General features: G+C 45.3%; 1 protein-coding gene across 1 annotated transcript in view; it reads right to left on the bottom strand.

The window, feature by feature from the left end:
* Positions 1-24,100, bottom strand: part of LOC124715651 — a 622,306-nt gene that overhangs the window by 42,794 nt on the left and 555,412 nt on the right. The window contains exon 11 of the mRNA XM_047243112.1: positions 23,144-23,267. Within this exon, the coding sequence (XP_047099068.1) occupies positions 23,144-23,267 (124 nt within the window). The remainder of the gene's footprint in view (positions 1-23,143; positions 23,268-24,100) is intronic.

The following is a 24,100-nucleotide window of genomic DNA, read 5'->3' as shown; positions in this document are numbered from 1 at the left end:
ATCAGGAAAGAGGGAAGGAGAGGGGAAGACGAAAGGAAGAGGGTTTTAAGGGAGAGGGTAAGGAGTCATTCCAATCCCGGGAGCGGAAAGACTTACCTTAGGGGGAAAAAAGGACAGGTATACACTCGCACACACGCACATATCCATCCACACATACAGACACAAGCAGACATATTTAAAGGCAAAGAGTTTGGGCAGAGATGTCAGTCGAGGCAGAAGTGTAGTAGGCCTTTACACTTCTGCCTCGACTGACATCTCTGCCCAAACTCTTTGCCTTTAAATATGTCTGCTTGTGTCTGTATGTGTGGATGGATATGTGCGTGTGTGCGAGTGTATACCTGTCCTTTTTTCCCCCTAAGGTAAGTCTTTCCGCTCCCGGGATTGGAATGACTCCTTACCCTCTCCCTTAAAACCCTCTTCCTTTCGTCTTCCCCTCTCCTTCCCTCTTTCCTGATGAGGCAACAGTTTGTTGCGAAAGCTTGAATTTTGTGTGTATGTTTGTGTTTGTTTGTGTGTCTATCGACCTGCCAGCGCTTTTGTTCGGTAAGTCACCTCATCTTTGTTTTATATATAATTTTTCCCACGTGGAATGTTTCCTTCCATTATATATATCTGATCAGATCAACTGGTGTCAATTAAAAAGACTTGTACCAGGTGACCAGTCTACCTGATTGGTGGCCCTAGCCACATGACATTTCATTTCATCTTTAATTACTTTTTCAACTCTACTCAACTATTTCATATCCAAAAGTTCTGCAATTTATTGTCCCCCCAATAGAAAGCAGAAACAGTCATGATTGTATGATCCTTGTTATTGTCTAGCAACCCAAACTTCAAACAGCAAAGTATGAGCAAGGAGGTAACATGGCATGGCTGATGGCAAAAGCCATTGCAGTCTCCAACACCCCTAGCCTGGCAGAATCCAAAAATGTTTGGCAAGAGATGCGAACAGAGATGAACCTCAGCAAAGCTGAACTCAAAATGGCCAGTTTGCACACTGATCAGTTACTAGCAGGATCCTCAAGTCTTAGTCAATACAGTCATGTCAATTTATCACTCATGTAGTCTAAAGGGTACTAGTCCTTAACAAACTACATTGTCTAGAAGCATCTCCTATGAAGTTATCAACCACGACTAAGATTTAGACCACACATTACGAAGCATGATCAGACAGTTAAGTGTACTGTGGCCATAATGGTCTGTGGTTTCTTGCTTTTTGGGGATTGGCAACACTGAGTGGTAGAGGGGCATCCCTGACCAGGGCAAGCAACTTGGCAAGATGGTAGTATATAAACTCACAAAGTGTCCGGTTGTATGAAAGATACCAGAAAGAAATCCTGCCAAGTGAGAGCCACATGCTGTGATCCGCTTCCTACTTGTGGAAGGAACAACAGCCAGAAATTTTTTTTCCATGAATCAAAATCGTGTGAGTAAGTGGTTTCTGAAATAAGCCACTTTCAGTTGTATATTAATTTTAACAGGAACATGACATGTTTCATGTCAAATCACATGTTCTGGTGTACATTTACAGGACAGGAAAGGGACAACTGACATTATGATAAAACAACAGGTACTTAACCTAATAACCTATGCTCTGTGCAACCAATATGAAATACTCTCACATCAGTAAAACATTTAAGTCCTGATACGGGGAGGAAGCAGACTCAACCTTCTCAAAATAGAATGCAAAAACATGACGTAGTTCAAAACGACCAGTTTAAAAACTGTCATTAAAAGTGCATTTAGCTACCACGAAAAGGGCAAAATAAGAAAAGGTAAAAAGTCCCAGTTAGCAACATTGAAAGCCCATAGTTAAAAAACTTACTTCACACCAGGAAGCAGCTGTCAGCAACCCCCCCAACTGCCTTGCTGTGCAGGGTCACCACACTGCTAATCAAGCTCGAGTGTCGTGGAGGGCACTAGCGCCACCACACACATAGAGGGAAAGTTACGAACATTTTTGCGCATATCTGAATATCATGGGAATGACTCAGGCCTCAATTACACAGCACAACCGTGTAAACTATAAAATACTTAGTTTAAACCAAAGAGACCAGGTGCAAGACCATATAACAACAATCCTGGGATCAATAACGAAGCAGTTGAACAACTGTAACATTATGTCCTTGAAAGGCAACCAAAGTTTGACAATATATCTGAATTTCTTAACTCCATAGCCTCAGATCTGCATAATTTCAATCTCTTCCAGAATGTTTAGGATCCACCCCTTGCCCCCTTTACTTCTCTGTGTAAGACTTTTAAATTATTAGCTACACCTGGTACGGAATAGCGAGTACCACATTAGAGGCTACTGAAGTATACGTCAAATTCCTCAGACTCAAATGTTCTCAGAACCTAACACCACATCCTCTGCCAGTCTGCCCCATATACCTAACAGGACAGCTGCTGCAACTGGTGATTTTGGGACTTTGGTGAAGGCCGAACAAATGTTCATGATGAACAAAGGAGTGGATGACTGTTGCATTGGTGGGGAAAAAAAAAAGGTCAAGGAAACTGTTCATGGAGATAGTCAACTGACAGAGCACAAAATTTCTACCATGTTTCTATAGTTCTCAAGAATAATCTTATGAGACATTCAAGGAAACGCTGGAATACCAGAAACTGTGTGCAAGATGAGTCCCAAGAAAGCTGACAGAGTATCACAAGAAAAATTGAATCAATAGTGTCCACAAGTTTCTTGTGTGACTTGACTTTGATGACAATGATTTTCCAAGCTCAATTGTGACCGGAGATGAAATGTGGGTTGTTCATTACACACCTGAGACAAAGAGAGTCATCAGTGATATCACACCAATTTCCCATCTGCCAAAAGAAAGAAAGATTCAAAACCACAATTTTGGGCAAAATATCACGGCATCAGTGTCTTGGGAACAAAAAGGTATCATTTTGGCCGAATTTATGCCTAAGGAGGAGATCATCGGCACACAAGGATATTGCAAGGAGAGGTAGAGGGAGGGGGAGGGGGAGGGGGAGGGAGGGAGGGAGAGAGAGAGAGAGAGAGAGAGAGAGCATTCAAAACAAAAGCAGACTGCCAAGAAGAGGAGTGTGCTTGTTGCACAATACCCGTCCTCTCACAGCCTGTTCTGAACCAACCAATCAATCCTCCACAACAACTGCTGACAGACAGCAACACTGAGATCATTGAAAGGAATGGAAGAACTAGAGGGCCAATGTAGGAGGACTGCAGCCTTGGCAGCAGCATCAGCATACTTGTTCCCCATCAGACCAACATGACCAGAGACCCACATAAATATCACATTGGCTCCCTCAAGAGTGAGCAAGTGGAGTCTTTCTTGGACCCGTTGTGCTAAGGGATAGACTGTGTACAAGACACACAGGCTCTGAAGGGCACACAGTCTGAGCAGATGACAATTCAAAAGCCTGTGTTGCCGAATGTACTGCATAGCCTGATGCATGGCGAAAAGCTATGCTGTAAATACTGGGCAGTGTTCCAGAAGCTGATACCATCGTCAGTCCGAGAGCCATCAGTGTACACTAATTTCCACGTGAGAGTCAAGATACTTACAGTGACGGATTGAATATGGAGTAGTGTCCTTAGGAAGCAAATGAAGTCTGAGGTGAATACAGGCTGCCACACGAAGCCAAGGTGGTGAAGGATTCACATCCGCTGGGAGAGTGGTACATAGCTTGATGTTTATCAACCAGAGCAATAGCCAAAAGCAAACTCAAGGCGGTAACAATAGAGGGAAGTGCCCCACACTGGCAGTCAAAGAAGTTATCGAAGGAGGAGGCAATATGACGGGTCGAAACACATGGCAGATGAACAGCATGCGTATCCACTGAGAATAACACACATTGGTATAACATTTGTAGTTCCACAGATTCTGCGTAGAGACACTAAACAGGGCTAGCGAAAGGTGCCAGTGGCCAAACTGATGTCACAATGATGGATTGTACTTGGACGGCACAAGATGGACGGACACGCAGATGCATAAACAAAACACACAAATTCTGATTTGGAACAAGGACGGGATCTGTACAAACGAAGGTGGGTGGCCCAATCTGCTCCCCAGTAAGTACTGCTGAGGACATGTGGAACACTGGCGTGCCAGGCACAGCAGGCAAACAGGTGATACCCATTGTGGGACCAAGAAAGTTTTCTATCAAGCATGAACCCCAGGAATTTTGTTGTTCAAGTGAACAGAAGAGCAACAGGCGTAAGATGTAAAGATCGTGGAAGAAATCCATCACGCCATCAGAAATTTATACAAACTGTTTTGTCAGTGGAAAAGTGAAAGTCACGGTCAATGCGCCACGTGTAAAGATGATCGAGAAATCGCTGAAGACGCCATGCAAGGAGCCAAGTCCATAGAGAACTCCAGTAGATCGCAGACCACAGATTTGTCAATGAAAACGGAGCCAGAGATGCCTGGTGAGACACAGGCCACAATAGGGTTCATGGCTACTGCGAAGAGAATGATGCTCAGGACAAAGCCTTGAGGCAACCCATTTACCTGGATAAAAGTGTCCAATGAAGCAGAACCCACACGTACCTTGAAAACTATCTTTTAAAAATTCTGGAAGGAAATGGGGCACGCAGTCTTGGCTGCCCCATGTGAAGAGTGTACAGAGGATACCAGTCCTCCAGAAGGTGTCGTAGGCTTTCTCCAAATCAAACAACATGGTCACAGTCCAGTATTTCCACAGAAAATTGTTCACGACATGGATTGACGAAGTGACAAGATGATCAACTGCAGAACGGCATGCTATAAATCCACACTGTGCTGTGGTTATAAATAACAAGGCTCAAGCCATCAGACCCATCAGGCATGTATCATACATTCCATCACATTGCAAACATAGCTGGTGAGGAAAATGTGGCAGTAGCCAGAAGGAAGGTGTTTGTCCTTACCGGGCTTAGGTATGGGTATGACGCGCCAGCATCTGGGAAATGTGCCACCTGCCCAGATACGATTGTACATGTGAAGGAGAAAGTGTTTGCCTGCAAGAGAAAGGTGCTGCAATGTCTGAATGTTAACATCGTCCAGCTCTGGGGCACAAGGCCATGATCTAGCTCGTGCGTAGTAAAGGCAGCGTTGTAGCATTCATGATTCTGAGAGGAGAAGGGTATCACCTGAACCACGTATCTTCATTTCCTATGGGGGAAGGTGGAGTGATAGTGGGAGGATCTCAAAATCTCCAAAAAATAGCGGCCCACAGTGTTGGAGATGGCAATAGGGTCCACAATGACAGTATCTGCTAGGGTCAGGTCGGAAAGTTGAGTAATGGTCCTTGGTCCCAGAGAGCTCTTAGAGGTTGGCTCACACATCAGAAGAGGGAATGGAAGTGTTAAAAGAACTACTAAATGAAATCCAGCTAGCTTTTTGGTATCCCAAAGAATGCAACACTGCACATGCAACCATTTATAATGAAGGCAGTTCATCATTGTATGAGTGTTCAACAAGCGGAGAGCATGTCTCCACGATTTGTGCGCGTCGTGGCACACCTCAGTCCACCAAGGGATTGAGACATGGCACCGTAAAGACGAAATGCAAGGATCGCAATGTTCTAAGGTGGTAAGGATAACATTTGCAAGGTATTCTACCTTGTCATCACAACTGGGGAAATAGTGTTCATCGAAGGTCACCAGGAAGGATTAAAGCCTCCAGTTGGCCTTAGAAAGCTGCCAATTGGGTCTACACGTAGGTGGGGTAGGAGTATCAAATGGGTAGTACATGGGAAATGGTAGCTTGAGTACATGTTGAAGAGAACGGACCACTCGAGACGACTAGTGAACTGGGAGTGCAGAACGAGCGGTCCAAATGGGAATAGGCATGCATGGAGTCTGAAAAGAATGTGCATGCTCAAGTGTTAATGCAGATGAGGTTGAATTGATTGAGAATGTCAGCCAAGAGGGCTACGTTTGACAGGTTTCAGGAGAGCCCCAAAGGTGTGGAACGCATTAGTCACCGAGCAGGAAAAAGGGACGAGGGAGTTGCCCAATAAGCTGGAGAAAGTCCGCCCTGGTGACACCGACTGATGGAGGGAAAATAAAGCGAGGAAGGAAAATGTGAACTGCAACAGCTTGAAGCCGGGTAGTCAGGGCGATGAGCTGACTATGAAAGTCGTCCCCAATGAGCAGCACGACTTTCCCTCAAAAGAAATGCGAGAGGTGAATGTAGTCTTGAGGATGCAATTTTGTTTCTTGGAAGCAGAGAAAATGTGGATGCTGCAATTCCATGAACAGCTGTAACTACTCCTTGTTGCATCTAATGCCACAAACATTCATGATGGGGGAAGGGGAGGAGAGAGAAATGAAGGTTTGTCACCCCAGTGGCTGACAAGTGCCAGCCTTCAAAGGCTCACTGCTACAGAGTGCATAGGCTGGAGGATCCTGAACCATGAGACCTACAGAGGCATCAGCATTCTCCCTTGGCCAGTCTGTCGATTCCAGGGCAGAAAAACAGTTGGTGGAGTGCACTGGTGAAACGGAGGTCAGCTATATGAGGATAGCATGTGGAAACACTGTTGAAGAGGATCTAAGTCAGTGGAGGAGAGGACCGTTTGCCTTTGTTTGAGTCCTTGGAGCCTTTGCGGTTGAGAGAAGAAGATTCTAATGTCTGTTGGATGAGGGATGTAAAAAGTCTTTGCAGGAGTATTCCTTCTGTCCTTTCTGGGCTGCTGATTGTGTAGCAGGTGATTTTGCCACTGGAGGCGAAGATTTGGTGGCTTGTGGCACAGCTGGAGGAGGAGGAGACAGGGATGCTCCCATGGCACTCAGTGATTTTTCAACTGTGGTGCTGAACTTGAGGTCACAAGTCTGTGTGGTCAAGTCCCTTGTGGAGTGAGGTGTAGCAAGAACAGTACTAAAGTTGCCAGAAGGCAAAACACAGAGCTTTCAACTAGCCAACAACTTGCGAGCGACTGGGTAAAGCACTTTTTCTTTCACCCAGATCTCCTGGACGGTCTACTAATCAAGATACATGGGACATTCTTGGGATGAGGCTCCATGGTTGCCACTGGAATTGATACATTGCAAAGAGGATGGGAGCAACCGCCCTTGTGAGCATCCCTGCCACAAGTAGCACATCAGGCCGTGTTTCAATAGGACATTCGAGTATCGTCGCAACACTGGTAGCAGCGCATCAGGTTTGGAATGTAAGGTCAGACCGTGATGACTTCATAGCTTACTTTGATCTTTGATGGAAGCAATACTGTATCAAAAGTGAGAATAAGAATGCGTGTAGGCACTAAGGATGCATCAACCTTTTTCATCACCAAAGGACTGCAGTAACGCCCTGATCCGAGAAGTAAGTTTGGATTTCTCCCTCGATCAGACCATCAAGCAGTCTAGTGTAAATAACACCATGTGAAGAATTCAGAATTCGATGGGCCATGACACAAACATGACAGCAGTCTAGGTGCGAAGCTGCAAGCAGTTGTGCTTGAGAATCACAATTAGTCTCCAAAAGCAAAGTGCCATAGTGTGAACAAAAGCAGGATTTCACAGGGCCTATAACTGCATCACCACCTCTCTGATTAACAAATAGATTAACCGTAGCAAAGGTCTGACCATCTTCAGTACATGAAACCACAAGGAACTGAGGTGCAGCTGGTACAAAATTTGAATCTTTAGCCTCATTCCATATATGTTTAGTAGACGTATACTGAGATGATGGCTGGCACATTGTGAGAAAATCCTATGGTTGTCAGTATCTGCAACAGCTTGCTCCTTCTAATGGGGGGCTCACCTCAGGTAGGGGCTCACCAGCCTTAAGCTGACTGTTCACACCTCAGGTCATACCTGATAGAGAGACCAATTGGCAGGTTGGGAAGGTAACACATCAGGCAATCACCACTCCTGGGCTTAGCCTGTAGAAGGGGGAACGTGCGAACACCACCTTTCAACCCAGAGCTGGGCGTTACACGTTACCCAGCACCTGTTACACATCACATTCAGAGGCTGGCCTTTAGCATCACATAGGGAAGAAAAAAACAAAGAGAAACCTCAAACGTTGAAACCGAGGAAGGATAGTAAAATGAAAAAGAAAGAAAAATAAACAGTGAAGGGTCTGTTCTGATGTCAGGCTACTGAAAATTCAGAATACATCCCCAAAAATATCCCAGACATATTCCGCAACAGAGGGGAAGAAGAACAGCAGGAGGACAGACATGCAGCATGAAAGGTGCTGCAAAGGCTGGGGTCCCATGATAGCCACACACTAACTCACTAAAGAGTGGGGGGGGGATTATCAACAAGTGTGAAGACTGATGTGGCATCTAGCAATTTGTACGTAGGGATCAAAGAGGGACTAGCAAAAGCCAACAGTTATTCTGGTACACTCCATGCATCCCTCCAGATAAACTATGTCATTGGCAGGCAAGCAATTATGTGCCATTCTGTCCATGTCTGGAACCAGAGAGAATGATGATTGTTTAAGTCTGCAAGCCAACCACAATGAGCACATGGTGATGAATTTCGGCAGCCAGCTGTCCCACTGAATCAACTGCCAAGCTCCGCTGTGTAGATGTGCTGCAGCCATGACAAGGCAGGTCCAAAACTCAAAAGTGCACAGGCGCAGAGAGCACGGGGCGGCCAGCTTCTGCCCTCTGGGCGAAATCATCTGATAGCCTGCAAGCTGCTGTCTGCAAGGGTAGGACTGAGGCATGATCTTTCAGTCTCCCAAGTGAAAGGCTATCCTCAGTCACTGACCAAGCCATCCTAGGCAGGTGACTGGAGCTGTTGATGCAGTGACGGCTGCTGGCTGTTACCCTTTGGCCCTCTAAATGGTGACCAAGAGTAGAACTTGAGGGAATAGCCAGCCGTGCTCCAGGGGTAGGTGTGGGGCTGCTGGCTTGGCTGTCACTGCTATTGGCCATACTGCCCGGGCAAGGACAGGAGCTGGCCTTTGCGCTGACTTGTACACAAGCCACTCTGCCGTCCTCTAGATCAGCAGAGATACTGTGCACAATGTGGTGTGATTCAACCCTCTCTCCCAAACAATATCTCTAAGTCATCCTGGCACATTACCACCCCAGTGGTCAGGGGGTTCCAATATTTCTATGCCTGGGATATTCGATATTTTACTTGCAGCATAACTGTAGCTCATAAGGAAAGAAATATTACTAAACTCTGGACATTACTAACAAGCAGTAACAAAAAGAAATACACCAGCTGACCGACTGAGTGATGAAACTGTGTGTGAAACTCTCGGCACATTCTTCATATTATGGATCTTGGAATATTGAATTCCATAACAATTTCCAAAATGGGATGTCCCACATGTCTAGCTACAAACACCATTTTGTGTTCAAAGTCTTAATTTGCACTGTGCAAACATAGTTAATTTGCACTGTGTGAACATAATCGTGCCTGAAATATTTTCACACGTAGCACATTAGTACGAACAACTGCTCCACCAATACTCTGCCCTTTTATAACGTGTACGACTAAGTGGGGTAGTGCAGGGGTTAGTACACTGGATTCCCGTTTGGAAGGATTACAGTTCAAACCTGCATCTAGCCATCCTGATTTAAGTTTTCCATGATTTTCCTAAATTGCCTAGAGCAAATGCCGGTATAAATCCTTCAAGAGGGCACAGCTGTTTTCCTTCTCCATCCTTCAGTATTCAAAGCTTGTGCTCCGTCTCTAACGACTTCATTGTCAACAGGACATTGAGCACTAATCCTCCTCCTCCTCCTCCTCCTCCTCGTGTATTCAATACTACCAACATTTGTATACTTGTGTATTGCTGTCGCATGCCACAGCTGGAAGAGGACACAACAGTCCTTGCGAGAGACCAGGAGGAGTGCCACGCCCCGGTAGCCTCCTTGATGGCCCGAAGTTTGTTGAGTGAAGGCAGGGCGCACCATTCTTCAGCCCAGGTGCGAAGTACCTTCTCAGGGTGTATACGTGGACAAGGAAAAAAATTCCCGGATTTTCCAGTTAAAAATACACTTTCTCCTGGATGAAAATACACATTTCCGTGTTAGTGACAGTACACTCTTCCTCGGCACTGTAAAACTCATCAGTCCTATGGTTTTATATGTGGGAGTAGAATTTCCCGGCACTTTAGTAAACGAAACTAGGAGGGAGGAAGACACGTTTCGAAAGACTTTTGATGTGCAGCAACATGTATGCTGCATATTTTCGTATTATGAAGGTATAAATTTGAATTCCACCAAATACCGCGTGTTACTTTCCGAAACATTGAAATCAAGATTGCGATGCGCTTTTGTAAGACAGTCATAGCCCTTGTCACATGATCTCGCCAGCTGATGGCAGCATAGGACACATGATGTAGTGAGCCAATAGCAAGATCACTCTTAAGTAGCACGAACAGGCAAATAAGAAAAGTTAATGGTTTAAATTAATATACACAGCATTCACATATAATATTGGTCTCTAAGATTAATAAGCTGGAAGAGAAGCTAAGCTTCCACATACAATGTTCATCTTTTTTGCACGTGTTACACTTTAAGATACATCACACAAATGTACCAGTAAAATGATGTAAATGTCTGCTGTTTTGGGCTCGAAATTCTTCTAAATGGTCATCCTCAAAGAGTTGATTTTTAAATGAGAATCAAACGCTTTGTGATTTAAGAAATTCATCGTACATTCTCGCACATAATTCATCTTGCGTAAAAGGAAATCTGCTTTGAATGTAACGCTTTTCAAACCACCATTCGCAATATTTTCCCACGACCTGTTAGAGATAGGTTCGTTTCAGCAGTTGCAAGAAAACGCCAAAAACAGGCGTCACCGCACTTGTGCAGCTACGATGACACAGGAAGCCCATATGTTCGTACGTGTAAAACATTAAAAGAGCTTATGTATGGCATAAAAGAAACAAGACATCAGATGATACTTCAATAGTGTCGGAATTTCGTGAACCATACTAAAACGCATAATTCGGCTTAAAATGCACATTCGTAAGTAAATTTTCTTGGAGAGTACCAGTACTGTATTACCTCATGTTTGGTTCTTTATTATGGCATAATGCCATACGTGCATTTGAAATGCAGCAAACAGTTGAAACTAGCCAATAGTGTGAAATTAAACACTTTGTTTCAAATAAATTGACTGCCTCAGTAGAAAAGATTAACTTCAAGCCAAATCTCTTTACCAAACCGGCAAAAATAACTTCATTGTTCTGTCAGAAAAGTGGAAATAAAATCTGAAAGTAATAACATTTTTGGCCTTCCGTAGTTATGCGAACGTATTTTAATTCATTTGATAGCTCCCGGCCACAAAAATCCATTTTGTCATCATTTAATGTGAGAGCAATAAATGAAGAGGAAACAACAAAATCACTGAACGTAAACACAGGTCACGTGGACACTCCCCACCTCAACTCAGACTGCTCTGTGCATCAGCCCCAGATTTACTATATTTCCGAACCGAGGCAATATTAAGTAGTGGCGCCCAGCCAGACTTCTGTAACCAGAAGCGGAAGAAGGTACTACTCATACAAGACTCAACTGCGCATGCTCAGGAGCCTGCCCGTAACAGCTCAAACGAATCTAATTTAAACAGTTGTCACATCACCCTCATCAGAGGCATTTTGTTGTTATAAAGCATTGCATAGTCTTCGTATGAGCACTGTTTTGTTGCTGTATACGGTGCATTTCCTTTGCAACTTAAGATTTATTTTCGTTTTCTTTTTTCTCTCGTTCATGTTTTGTTGCTGCAGTATTATTCTGCAGTAGCGGGATATAGTAATATCCCTTGCTACAGTATTGGTTCTTACCAAAATCCCAAAAATTTAACTGAAAACTAAAACAATGAAAAATTCCCGGAATTCTAAACAATTCCCGGGTTTTTCCCGGTTTTCTCCCGGATGAAAAGATTCCCGGGTTTTTCACGGATCTCCCTGTTGTCCCGGGTCCTATACACCCCGCTTCTGCCACAAAACTGACCCGAGGTCACTCTCCAAAAGGCCTATCTCCAAGGCTGGAAGACCAACAGCCTGTTTGGCCAGCGTGTCAACACGTTCGTTTCCCAGGATGCCTACATGACCCGTGGTCCACACAAAGACCACAGAGCAGCCGCAATGGGCAGGAGTATGGAGGGACTTCTGTATAGCCACCACCAGATGAGAGCGAGAGAAACACTGGTCGATAGCTCGTAAACCACTCAGGGAGTCACTACAGATAACGAAGGACTCATCTGAGCAGAAGCGGATATATTCTAGGGCGCGAAAGATGGCGACTAGCTTGACAGTGAAAACACTGCAGCCAGCTAGCAATGCGTGTTGCTCATAATGATACCCGAGAGTAACAGCATAACTGACACGACCAGCAACCATTGACCCATCAGTATAGACAACGTCAGAGGATTGAAAGAAGGCGGCAGCAAAGGGCCTCAGGAGGGACTGAGTCCTTCGGGCCCTGTGCCAAATCTAGCCGAAGGCACGGGCAGGGCACACACCACTGGGTATATGCAGAGGGGCCTGGAAAAGAGTTGGAAGACGGAAAACCTCAAGCCCAGATTGAAAGGAGCTCTGACGTGAACCACGATCGTACACCCTGACCGGGACCGCCGTTCCGGAAGATGGACGACTGACTGAGGGAACAGGAGATGATAATTGGGATGCCCAGGCAAGCAAGCAAGCTAAAAATGTGTGTAGCATAAGCGGCCAGTAATCGTCGGTGCCGGAACTGCAATGGAGGGACAGCTGCCTCCACAAGTATGCTGGTAACAGGGCTTGCCCGGAAAGCTCCAGTGGCGAGTCGGATTCCGCTGTGAAGGACGGGGTCCAGCAACCACAATGCGGAAGGGGATATCAAACCATAAGCCAGGCTCCCATAATCTAGACGGGATTGAATTAATGCCTGGTACAGCCGTAGAAGGGTAGACCGATCGGCACCCCAGCTAGTGTGACTCAAGCAATGAAGAGCGTTAAGATGCCGCCAGTACAATTGTTTCAGCTGCCGAATATGAGGCAGCCAAGTCATCCCGGGTATCGGAAACCAATCCCAAAAACCGATGCGTCTCCACCACAGCAAGAGGTTCGCTGTGAAGATAAAGCCGTGGCTCAAGGTGAACAGTGAATCGCCGGCAGAAATGCATAACACAGGTCTTGGCAGACAAAAACTGGAAACCATTAGCAGCAACCCAAGATTGCGCCTTTCGGACAGCGCCCTGCAGCTGCTGCTCAGCAACTGCAATGCCAGTGGAGCTATAGTATAGGCAGAAGTCATCAGCATACGAGGAAGCTGAGACAGATGTTTCCACCGCTACAGTGAGCCCATTAATTGCAATTAAAAAGAGGCAGACACTGAAGACAGATCCTTGCGGTATCCCATTCTCCTGAACTCGGGAGGAACTACGGGAGGTTGCAACTTGCACGCAGAAGAAACAAAGAGACAGAAAATTTTGTATGAAAATTGGGAATGGACCCCAAAGACCCCAACCATGAAGCGTAGAGAGGATGTGATGTCGCCATTGTCGTTTAGTATGCCTTCCGCATGTCAAAAAAGACGGCAACCAGATGCTGACGGTGGGAAAAGCCATACGGTTGGCAGACTCCAGGCACACCACATTATCGGCGGCAGAGCGGCCCTTACGGAACCCACACTGAGACAGAGCCAGAAGGCCCCGAGACTCAAGTAGCCAACTCAACCTCCGGCTCACCATGCGTTCGAGCAACTTGCAAAGAACATTGGTGAGGCTAATGGGAAGGTAGCTGTCCACCTCCAGTGGGTTCTTTCAATGGCAGGAAAGCATCGTAATCCCCATGTTGAAACCTGGCAACAGGAACTCATCCTCAACCCAGATACAGTTGAAAAGGTCTAGGAAGCGTCGCTGGCAGCCCACGATGAGGTATTTGAGCATCTGACAATGGATGCGATCTGGCCCAGGAGCCATATCAGGGCAAGCGGCTAGGGTACTTTGGAATTCCCACTCACTGAACAGAGCACTGTATGATTCAGGGTGGCGAGCATGAAATGAAAGGCTCCAACGTTCCAACTGCTCTTTCAGGGAGCAGAAGGCCAGTGGGTAATTCGTAGAAATGGAACTCAGACAATTGCAAACTGCTTAGCGGAGCATTTTGTTCAGAGTCAGTACAGACTTCTCCATTAGGTGAAAGCGTAGGTACGCTGACGGGGGTTTCTGGTAGCCATAGAGTTGCCGAACTTTGGCCCAAACCTGCGATGAAGAGGTACGGAGACCAATGGTGGAGACGTACCTTTCCCAGCACTCCTGCTTGCATTGGTGAACGAGGCAGCTGGCTCGCACACGGAGCCGTTTAAAGGCAATGATGTGTTCCAATGAGGGATGCCACTTGTGATGCTGGAGTGCACGACTGCGATCTTTAATCACATCAGCGATCTCAGGTGACCACCAAGGCACAGTCCTCCGACGAGGGGACCCAGAAGAACAGAGAATGGCAGATTCTGCGGCAGTAACGATGCCGGTGGTGGCCGAGTGAACCACTGCATCAATGGAATCATTGAAAAGAGGCTCAATAGTGGCAATGGAGGTGAACAAGTCCCAGTCAGCATTATTCATAGCCCATCTGCAGGGGCGCCCAGAAGAGTAACGCTGTGGCAGTAACAAAAAGATTGGAAAGTGGTCACTACCGCACAAGTCGTCATGCACACTCCACTGGACAGACAGCAATAGGCTAGGGCTGCAGATCGAAAGGTCGATGGCTGAGTACGTGCCATGCGCCACACTGAAATGTGTGAAGGCACCATTATTTAAAAGAGAAAAGTCGAGCTGTGCCAATACTTCATCAACAATGCTGACTCGGCCTGTTGTCGCCAAGCCACCCCGCAGTAGGTTATGGGCGTTGAAGTCGCCCAGTAACAGAAAAGGTAGCGGCAATTGGGCTATCAGCGCGGCCAGGACATGCTGTGGGACATCACCATCCAGTGGAAGATAGAGACTGCAGACAGTAACAGCCTGAGGTGTCCACACCCGAACAGCGACAGCCTCTAAAAGTGTTTGTAGAGGGACAGACTCGCTGTAAAGGGAGTGAAGGACTTAGATGCAGACGCCACCAGATACCCTCCCATAAGCTGCCCAGTTCCTATAATAACCCCGACAGCCACGGAGAGCAGGGGTTCGCAGCGCCAGAAACCAAGTCTCCTGAAGAGCAGTGCAGAGGAAAGTGTGAAGGCTGAGAAGTTGTCAGAGTTCAGCAAGATGGTGGAAAAAACCGCTGTACCTGTATGTGTGACATCCATTGTGTCCAAGAGTCCGGCGAGATCTAGGTCCTCAGCGGAAGCCAGGATCTCTACCTCACCCTCAGACGCAGAGCTTGGGTGCCACCACAAGTTCCTTCGTCTTAGAGGTCTTCTTCTCAGACTTTTCTCACTGCTCCTTGGGTTTCACTGGCTGGGAGGGCTTCACCGATTCAGTCTCCGGGACGGAGAACAATCGTGAAACCCTACGACCAGGTGCTTGTGGGCACTTATGCCAATGCCAGGCGTCATCCTTCCCACCTGTGAAAACCTGGGAAAGAAGGGACCTAACGGACCCCTTGCGAGCAAGAGGAGCCAAAGAAGTTGGATGCTTCTCTGGCTTAGAAGCCGGGACTGGTGTCCCTGATGGGTGGGTGGGTGTTGCTCCCGAGATAGGTGGTGCAGGAGCAACAAGGTGGGTAGTACCCCCCATGGGCAAGGAAGCATGTGGAGTTGTATGGCTCGGTGAGATGACTGGAATTCACTGAACTGAAGGGGCTATCACAATTGTCATAGCGGCGGCATATGAGGAAGTCATTCGCACAGGATGGAGTCATTCATATTTCCTCTTAGCCTCAGGTCAGTCAGTCCAGGGTCTTATATTCCATGATTTTCTGCTCTTTCTGTAATATCCTGTAGTCTGGCAAGCAAGGTGAATGATGCTCTCCGCAGTTGACACAGACGGGAGGCAGGGCACAGGGAGTATTGGGATCTGATGGGCAACCACAATCTCGACATGTGAGGCTGGAAGTACAGCGGGAAGACATACGGCTGAAGTTCCAGCACATAAAGCACCACATCAGGGGAGGGATATAGGGCTTAATATCACAGCAGTAGACCATCACCTTGACCTTCTCCAGTAAATTATCACCCTCAAAGGCCAAGATGACGGCACTGGTATCAATCTGATTATCCTTTGGACCACAATGAATGTGCCGGACAAAATGAACATTTCGACGCTCTAAATTGGCGCGCAGCTCATAATCGGACTGCAAAAGAAGGTCCCTATGAAAAATACCACCCTGGACCATATTTAAACTCTTATGGGGTGTGATGGTAACAAACACCCCCAACTTGTCACAAGCAGGTAACTTCGTGGCTGGGTAGAGGATGCCGTTTTTATCAATACTGACCCAGAGCGAATTTTGGACAAGCCCTCCACCTCCGCAAACTTGTCCTCTAAATGTTCTACAAAGAATTGAGGCTTTGTTGACATGAAAGACTCCCCATCAGCTCTCTTATAAACCAGGAACCGAGGTTAATAAGTGTCACTGCCATCCTGAACCTTACGCTCCTCCCACGGTGTCGCCAGGAATGAGAGCAATTTGGGATCTTATTTCTGAGCGCTGAATTGAGCCCGAGAACACTTAAGAGACTGCTGGCGGCTGGCCACCAGCAAGAGATGATGCACCACGCTTCATTGCGTGTCATCTGCTCTGATGCCACCCACTCCGACAAAGGACACTCCCCACGGGCAGCACGTAGCTTCACCTAGGGCCACCTGGCAGGATGGCCATTGCCGGAAGTCCTGATGCCCCAGGGAAATAGGCATCTACTCCTTGGCATACGTGGGGATTTAACGGCGCAGGCATCAAGCAGACCGATCACTGTGTTGTCAGGGGCTACAACCAACAGGGTACATGGCAGCACCACCACAACGGACTGGCTACTGTGCTGGATATTAGGTGCAAGGAAGTCCATGGTCATCGTCTCCATAAAAACAACACTGCATAGTGCATGTTGGAAATCGCACCCAGGAATGTATCCTCGCCCAAGAGATGGAAAACAAGCGGGACGGCAATGCGACGACGAGAAAGTTGGCTAAAGGTCTCAATGCACGATGGACACCACGCACCATGTAAGGCGCCCTTCCCCAATTGGCTCGCTCTTCAGAAGAATTTGGAAATATGGAGGTCAAACTCAAGAGGGGACCATCACTTATAAGCCGAAACGTTTGAGACTCCTTTTAGTCGCCCCTTACAACAGGCAGGAATACCGTGGACCTATTCTAACCCCCAAACCCGTAGGGGGATTACACTATGTAAAGGAAGATTAAGATCTAATAGTCATGGGGGACTGGAATGCAGTTGTAGGGGAAGGAGTAGAAGAAAGGGTTACAGAAGAACATGGACTTTGGACAAGGTATGAGAGAGTAGAAAGACTGAGTTCTGTAATAAATTTCAGCAAGTAATTGTGAATATGTTGTTCAAGATCCACAAGTGGAGGTGGTATGCTTGGAAAAGGCCAGGTGATACGGGAAGATCTCAGATTATCATGGTCGGGCAGATATTCCAAAATCAGATACTGGATTGTAAGGTGTACCCAGAAGCAGATATAGACTAAGACCACAATATAGTAGTGATTAAGAGCAGGTTTAAGTTTAAGGGATTAGTCAGGAAAAATCAATATGCAAAGAAGTGGAATACAGAAGTACTAAGTAATGTTCAGATATGTTTGAAATTATCTAAGGCTATAGATGCAACAATAAGGAATAGCTCAGTAGGCAGTAAAGTTGACAAGAAGTGAACACTAAAAAGGGCAATCACACAAGTTGGATGGAAAAACATATGCACAAAAAATTGTAACTGTGAAGAAACTGTGGATACCAGAACAAATACTTCAGTTGGTCAGTGACAGAATCATCATCATCTTGGACAGTTTCCAGCCACTGGCTGGGTCTGTCGGGAACACAAGCCTCTCCGTCGTGTTCTGTCTTTCCACCATTCCCCTTCTTCCACCTTCGTCCAGTTCTCTCCTCTTCTCATCACACATTCCTTCACTCCCTTCACCCATCTATCTCTTGGTCTTCCTCTGGGCCTCTTCCCCTCCAGTTGCAGATCAAACATCCTCTTTGGAATTCTTCCCTCACCCATTCTCTTCATGTGTCCACACCACTGCAGTCTTTATTTTTCTATCCTGTCCTGTACTGGTTCCTCCTTTAGTCTTTCCCTCACATACAAATTTCGCAATCTGTCTCGTCTTGTTACACCCAACCTGCTCCTCTGGAACTTCATTTCACTAGCCTGTATTCTACTTTTGTCGCTTTTGTGCATTACCCATGTCTCACTTCCGTATGTCAATATGGGGACAAAGTAGGTTCAGTATATAATTCCCTTGGATTTCTGTGGCACCTCCTTGCTCCAAATAAGCCCCCTAATGCATTTGTAGAACTGCCCTGCTTTTCTGCACCTTTCATTTATTTCCATTGCGTTTCCCCCCCTTACTTTCAATCACGCTTCCCAGGTACTTGAAGTTCTCTACCACTTGTAGTTTTTCCCCTCAACAAGTTATATCCACATTTGGCCTATTCTTCTTCCTTGTTGTGACGATTATTTCACTTTTCTTTGCAGAGAAATGCATTCCATATTGTGCTGCCGTTGCCTCCCATGCATCTAACTGCTCTTGCACCTCCTTCACGCAATTTCCCCATAACATCAGGTCATCGGCAAAAAGCACTGCTTTCATTTTATGATCTCCAATTGCATCTGATACTTGCTGTAGGATTTCATCCATAACAATAATAAACAATAAAGGCGAAAGTGCACTTCCCCGTCGCAGCCCATTTTCCAGCTTGAACCATGCAGTACGTTCCCTCCCCACTTTCACACAACTCTCACTTCCCTCATACATTTTTCTGACTTTTCGTGTTATCTCTTCATCTATCCCTTTTGCATTCAGCACATCCCAGAGCTTGTCCCTACAGATACTGTCATACGCCATCTCAATATCCAAAAAGGCCACGATTAAGTCCTTCCCGTACTCATAGTGCCTTTCCTGCAGTTGCCTTACCGCAAATATGAGGTCCGTTGTTGATCTTCCCGGTCTGAAACCGTACTGCTCCTCTTGCAGTCTACTTTCAATACTGCTTCTTATTCTCTTCTCCAGCATCTTTTCATAGATTTTTCCACAGTGGCATAGCAGGGTGATTCCTCTGTAGTTCTCACATCTCCTTTTATCCCCTTTCTAGAAGATCGCGACTATAATTCCTTTCTTCCAATCCTCAGGAATTCTGTTCTCCTTCCACACCACCCTCAGCACTCTGTATAGCCACTGGGTTCCTCCTTCTCCTGCTGCTCGTATCATATCCACTGTTACTTCGTCCCAACCTGGTGCCTTGCCCCCTTTCATCCTCTTTATGGCTTCTTCCACTTCATTCCAAGTTAGATCATCAATTTCCCCACTATTATAATCGTCTGCTGCCTTAGGCTCTCCATCGCTGTTAGTTACCCGCTTGGCGGCATTCAACAGATCTTCAAAGTACTCCTTCCAAATCTTTTTGAGCTCATGCATTTCCTCCACAACTCTTCCATTATTATCCATGATCCTCAGGCACTCGCTTCTGTCGTTCCTCTTATTTCTTACCATGGTGTAAAGTACTTTTTTGTTCCCTTCACTGTCCTCTTCTAACATTCTTGTCCATTTTCCATCCACTTCTTCTTCTCCGCCCTTATTATGGTCTGTGCCGCTTTCTTGCTTTCCTTATATTTTACCCTAGCTTCCTCTGTTCGGGTCTGGAACCATTCTCTGAAGGCTTTGTTCTTTCGAAGTACTGCCTCTTTACATATGTTGTTCCACCATGGGGTTTCCCTACTTCTCCTCTTTGTGCTAGTTCTTCCGCACACAGTCTCAGCTGCCTCAACTAGAGCCCTCTTAAAATCGCCCCATTCTTCTTCCACTGTTCTCTGATCTTCCTTTGGCAGCTTCTTCCTGATCAGTGTCTGGTACTGGGTCCTCCGTTCATCCTCTTTCAGCATCCATGTCTTCAACCTTTTCTCCTGTATATCTGTTGCCCTCCTATCTTTTTTCTCTCTCAGGGTGGCTACCAACAGCCGATGGTCACTGTCTAAGGCCTCCGATGGTATGACCTTAACATCTGTGAGGCTGCTCATCATCTGCCTATCCACTAGTACATAGTCTACTACTGAAGTTTGGGACCAGTCCCCACTGTACCAAGTTATTTTGTGACTACTCCTCTTCTTGTACCAGGAATTTGCGATCGCCAGCCCATTCCTCTTGCAGAATTCCAGCAACAATTTTCCTTCTCTATTTCGGTTCCCCCAGCCCTCTGGTCCCATTATCTCCTCGAATCCTTTCCTGTCTGTGCCAACATGTGCATTGAGGTCCCCTATTATAATCTGATTTCCTCCATTTAGCTGCGTTTGCATGTCATCTTCAAATTCCTCCTTCTCCTTTTTTGTACACCCCACCTGTGGGGCATATGCTTGGATGATTTCAATGCTTTTTCCTTTCACCCGTATTCTGGCTTTTATCATTCGATCATTGATACCTTCCACCACCTCCTGCAGACCCTCTCTGACCACTATTGCCACTCCATTTCTTCCCCTCTCATTCCCTATCCAGTACAGTTTACATCCTTTACTTAGTGGTTTTTCACCAACTCCTCTCCACCTAGTCTCAGCAAGTCCCAAGATGTCCAATTTCCTCCTTTCCATCATTTCTACAATTTCTTCTAACTTCCCAGTTAGAGTCCTTACGTTTAAGGTGCCCAGCCGTAAACCATCTCGTAATCCTTTTCCATTGCTTGGTCGGTTTCCTTTAAATCCGTTCCGTGATCCGAGGCATGTTCCCTTTTTAAAAGCAGTTGATTTATCCACTACTGGCTTGCTAGCCCTATCACAGCTTCACCAGAGCCCCGTTAGCCGTCACGTTTCAGGGTTCCCATAGGGCCTTCTCAGCTACCGTAGTGGTCCTGGGGCACACGAAGTCCCCGCTGTACATCGCCCCTAAAGGCAATCCCCTACTTTGTGCCGTTGCCCATCTCCCACGACTTGGACGAGGGACAGAATGAAGTACAAAAATTGTTCAGGGAAATTCAGGAATACAGAAATATGAGTCACTAAGGAACAAAATAAATAGTAAGTGCAGGGAAGCTAAGAAAAAATGGCTGCATGGAAAATGTGAAGAAATTGAAAAAGAAACGATTGTCGGAAGGATTGACTAAGCATATACGAAAATGGAATTCCCATTGCACTCTTAAACGCGCAGAGAGAGAGAGAGAGAGAGAGAGAGAGAGAGAGAGAGAGAGAGAGAGAGAGAGAGAGAGAGAGAGAGAGAGAGAGAGAGAAGATAGGTGGAAAGAATACACTGGAGGCCTCTATGGTAGGGAAGACTTGTCTGACGCAATAGAAGAAGAAACAGGAGTTGACTTAGAAGAGAGAGGGGGTCCAGTACTAGGATCAGAATTTAAGAGAGCTTTGGAGGACTTGAGATTGCATAAGGCAGAAGGGATAGATAACATTCCATCAGAGTTTCTAAAATCATTGGGGCTAGAGGCAACGAAATGACTATTCATGTTGACTCTGGTGATATACCATCTGACTTTCGGAAAAAATATACACATAATTCCAATGACTTTAGGAGTTGACAAGTGCAAGAATTATCACACAATCTGCTTAACAACTCATGCACCCATGTTGCTGACAAGAATAATATATAGAAGAAGGGAGAAGAAAATCAAGTGTGTGTCAGGTAACTATCAATTTGCCTCTAGGAAAAGTAAAGGCACCAGAGAGGCAATTCTGACATTGTGGTTGATAATGGAAGCAAGACTAAAGAAAAATCAAGGCACAGTCAAAGGATTTGTTGACCTGTAAGAAGTGTTTGACAATGTAAAATGGTGCTAGATGTTCAAAATTCTGAGAAAGCTAGGAGTAAGCTATAGAGAGATGGGTAATATATAATATGTAAAACAGACAAGAGGGAATAATAGGAGTGGACAACCATGAATGAAGTGCTCGGATTAAAAAGAATGTGTGAGAGGGATGTAGTCTTTCACTCCTGCTGTTCGATCTGTACATTGAAGAAGCAATGATGGAATAAAAACGGCGGTTGAGGAGTGGAATTTAAAGTCAACGTGAAGGGATATCAATGATAAGATTCTCTGATATTGCTATCCTGAGTGAAAGTGAAGAATAATAACATGATCTGCTGAATGGAATGGACAATCTAATGAGTACAGGATATGGATTGGGGGTAAATCGAAGGAAGACAGCAGTAATGAGAAGTAGCAGAAATGAGAACAGCAAGAAACTTAACATTAGGATTGTTGGTCATGAAGTAGATGAAGTTAAGGAATTGTTCTACCTAGGCAGCAAAGTAACCAATGACGGGCAGAGCAAGGACAACATCAAAAGCACACTAGCACTGGCAAACAGAGCATTTCTGGGCAACAGAAGTCTACTAGCATCATACATGGGCCTTAATTTGAGGAAGAAATGTCTGAGAATGTACATTTGGAGCACAGCATTGTATGGTAGTGAAACATGGACTGTAGGAACAGAAGAGAATCTAAGCATTTGAGATGTGGTGCTACAGAAAAATATTGAAAATTAGGTGGACTGACAAGGTAAGGAATGAGGAGGTTCTGCAAAGAACTAGAGATGAAAAGAATATGTGGAAAATGCCGACAGAGAGAAGGGACAGGATGATAGGACATCTGTTCAAACATCAGTGAATGACTTCCATAGTACTAGAGGGAGCTGCAGAGGGCAATAACTGTAGGGAAAACAATGGTATTCAAGATTACTACAGTATATTGATAATTTTTACTTATGGACCATCTGTTGAAGATGTCACTGGTATTCAAGAGTCAATGTGACTTTTTTCCTAGAGTGCTTTAGTATATCATTTGTGTCATACTGAGATGCAACTGCCAGGATATCATAACAGAACCTTACTTGGTAAGAGAAAAAGAGAGAGCCTCTATACACTTACAAAAATATCCTGAAACATTGTTGTGGGTTTCCTGTGCAAGCTGATATAGTGACTTTAGATATTTAGTGCATTTTTCACTGTCCACTTGTGACTAAAAACATATCAATCCCTAGTCCATCTCAACAAACTGTTTCTGAGATTTGGCATGCATGTAAGCATAAAGTTATAATGACAGAAGAAGCTGTTAATCCTGTAAATGTTTGATATATATTAAAACGTTTTAGCCACTCACCTGCCTGGTAGGACGGAGAGGACTAGCCTTGGCCCCCACAGAGGACTTAGGTGAGTCAGGAGTTGGTGTCGGTGTGCTCCCTGTACGAGATCTCAGGGCACGTGATGGACGTCCCGCCACCAACCTGCAAAAAAAAAAAGTTTGCATGTGACTCTGGGACACATGACAATGACAGGTTTCAATGCTATCATGCTACTGGATGTGTGGGGAAGAGTTAATAATAATCACACACCTCCCTTTTGACAAATACACAATTTGTCACTATCTCATAAATGCCCTTATGCCCTTCTGCACATCTCCTTGAAATTTCATAATTTATGTCGGAACTGAAAAAGGTATCAATGTTGTTGTTCTAATACATTTTTGTTCATGTAATTCCATAAGTAGTCATTAATTCTCACATTAGACATCAAAAAATCAGCTTAATTGTCCGAGTTTTATTATTTGCAATCCCCAAGTTTAATGGACTGATCAGTTTTCGCATTGAAAGCTAACAGAGAAGAGGTTAGGAACACCAAATAATTGGCTAGAAATTTCTAACCCACACACTTGTGTACTACACTACTTGTGCACAACAGTGGCAGTATTTAAGATACAATACATCAGGACATTCTACTTGCCTAGGAGTAATAGAATAGTTTACTTATTAGTGGAGTCTCTGGGGTGTATCACCATACAGCAATCATGTAATGATCCATAAAAACTTGTCACATTCATTAACAAGATTTTCTTCATAAGTATACAGTATTTTAGCAGCTGTCAAGAATGTATATGCCAAACAGTTCAATTTCTATGCTCTTACTAACAAACTGCAATGGAAATTCTGAAGTTAATTATTTTAGTTTAATTTTTATCATAAAATTGAAGAGAGAATATTTGTAACACTGTCAATTTTTTGCCTTACATAATTTTTGTTCCATGAGTTCCATAAGGAGAGGCTCTGGTGTGTATAAAGAG

Source organism: Schistocerca piceifrons, chromosome 1 (genome assembly GCF_021461385.2).
Source record: "Schistocerca piceifrons isolate TAMUIC-IGC-003096 chromosome 1, iqSchPice1.1, whole genome shotgun sequence".
Taxonomy (NCBI): Eukaryota; Metazoa; Arthropoda; class Insecta; order Orthoptera; family Acrididae; genus Schistocerca; species Schistocerca piceifrons.
This window is presented reverse-complemented; position numbering and strand designations above follow the sequence as displayed.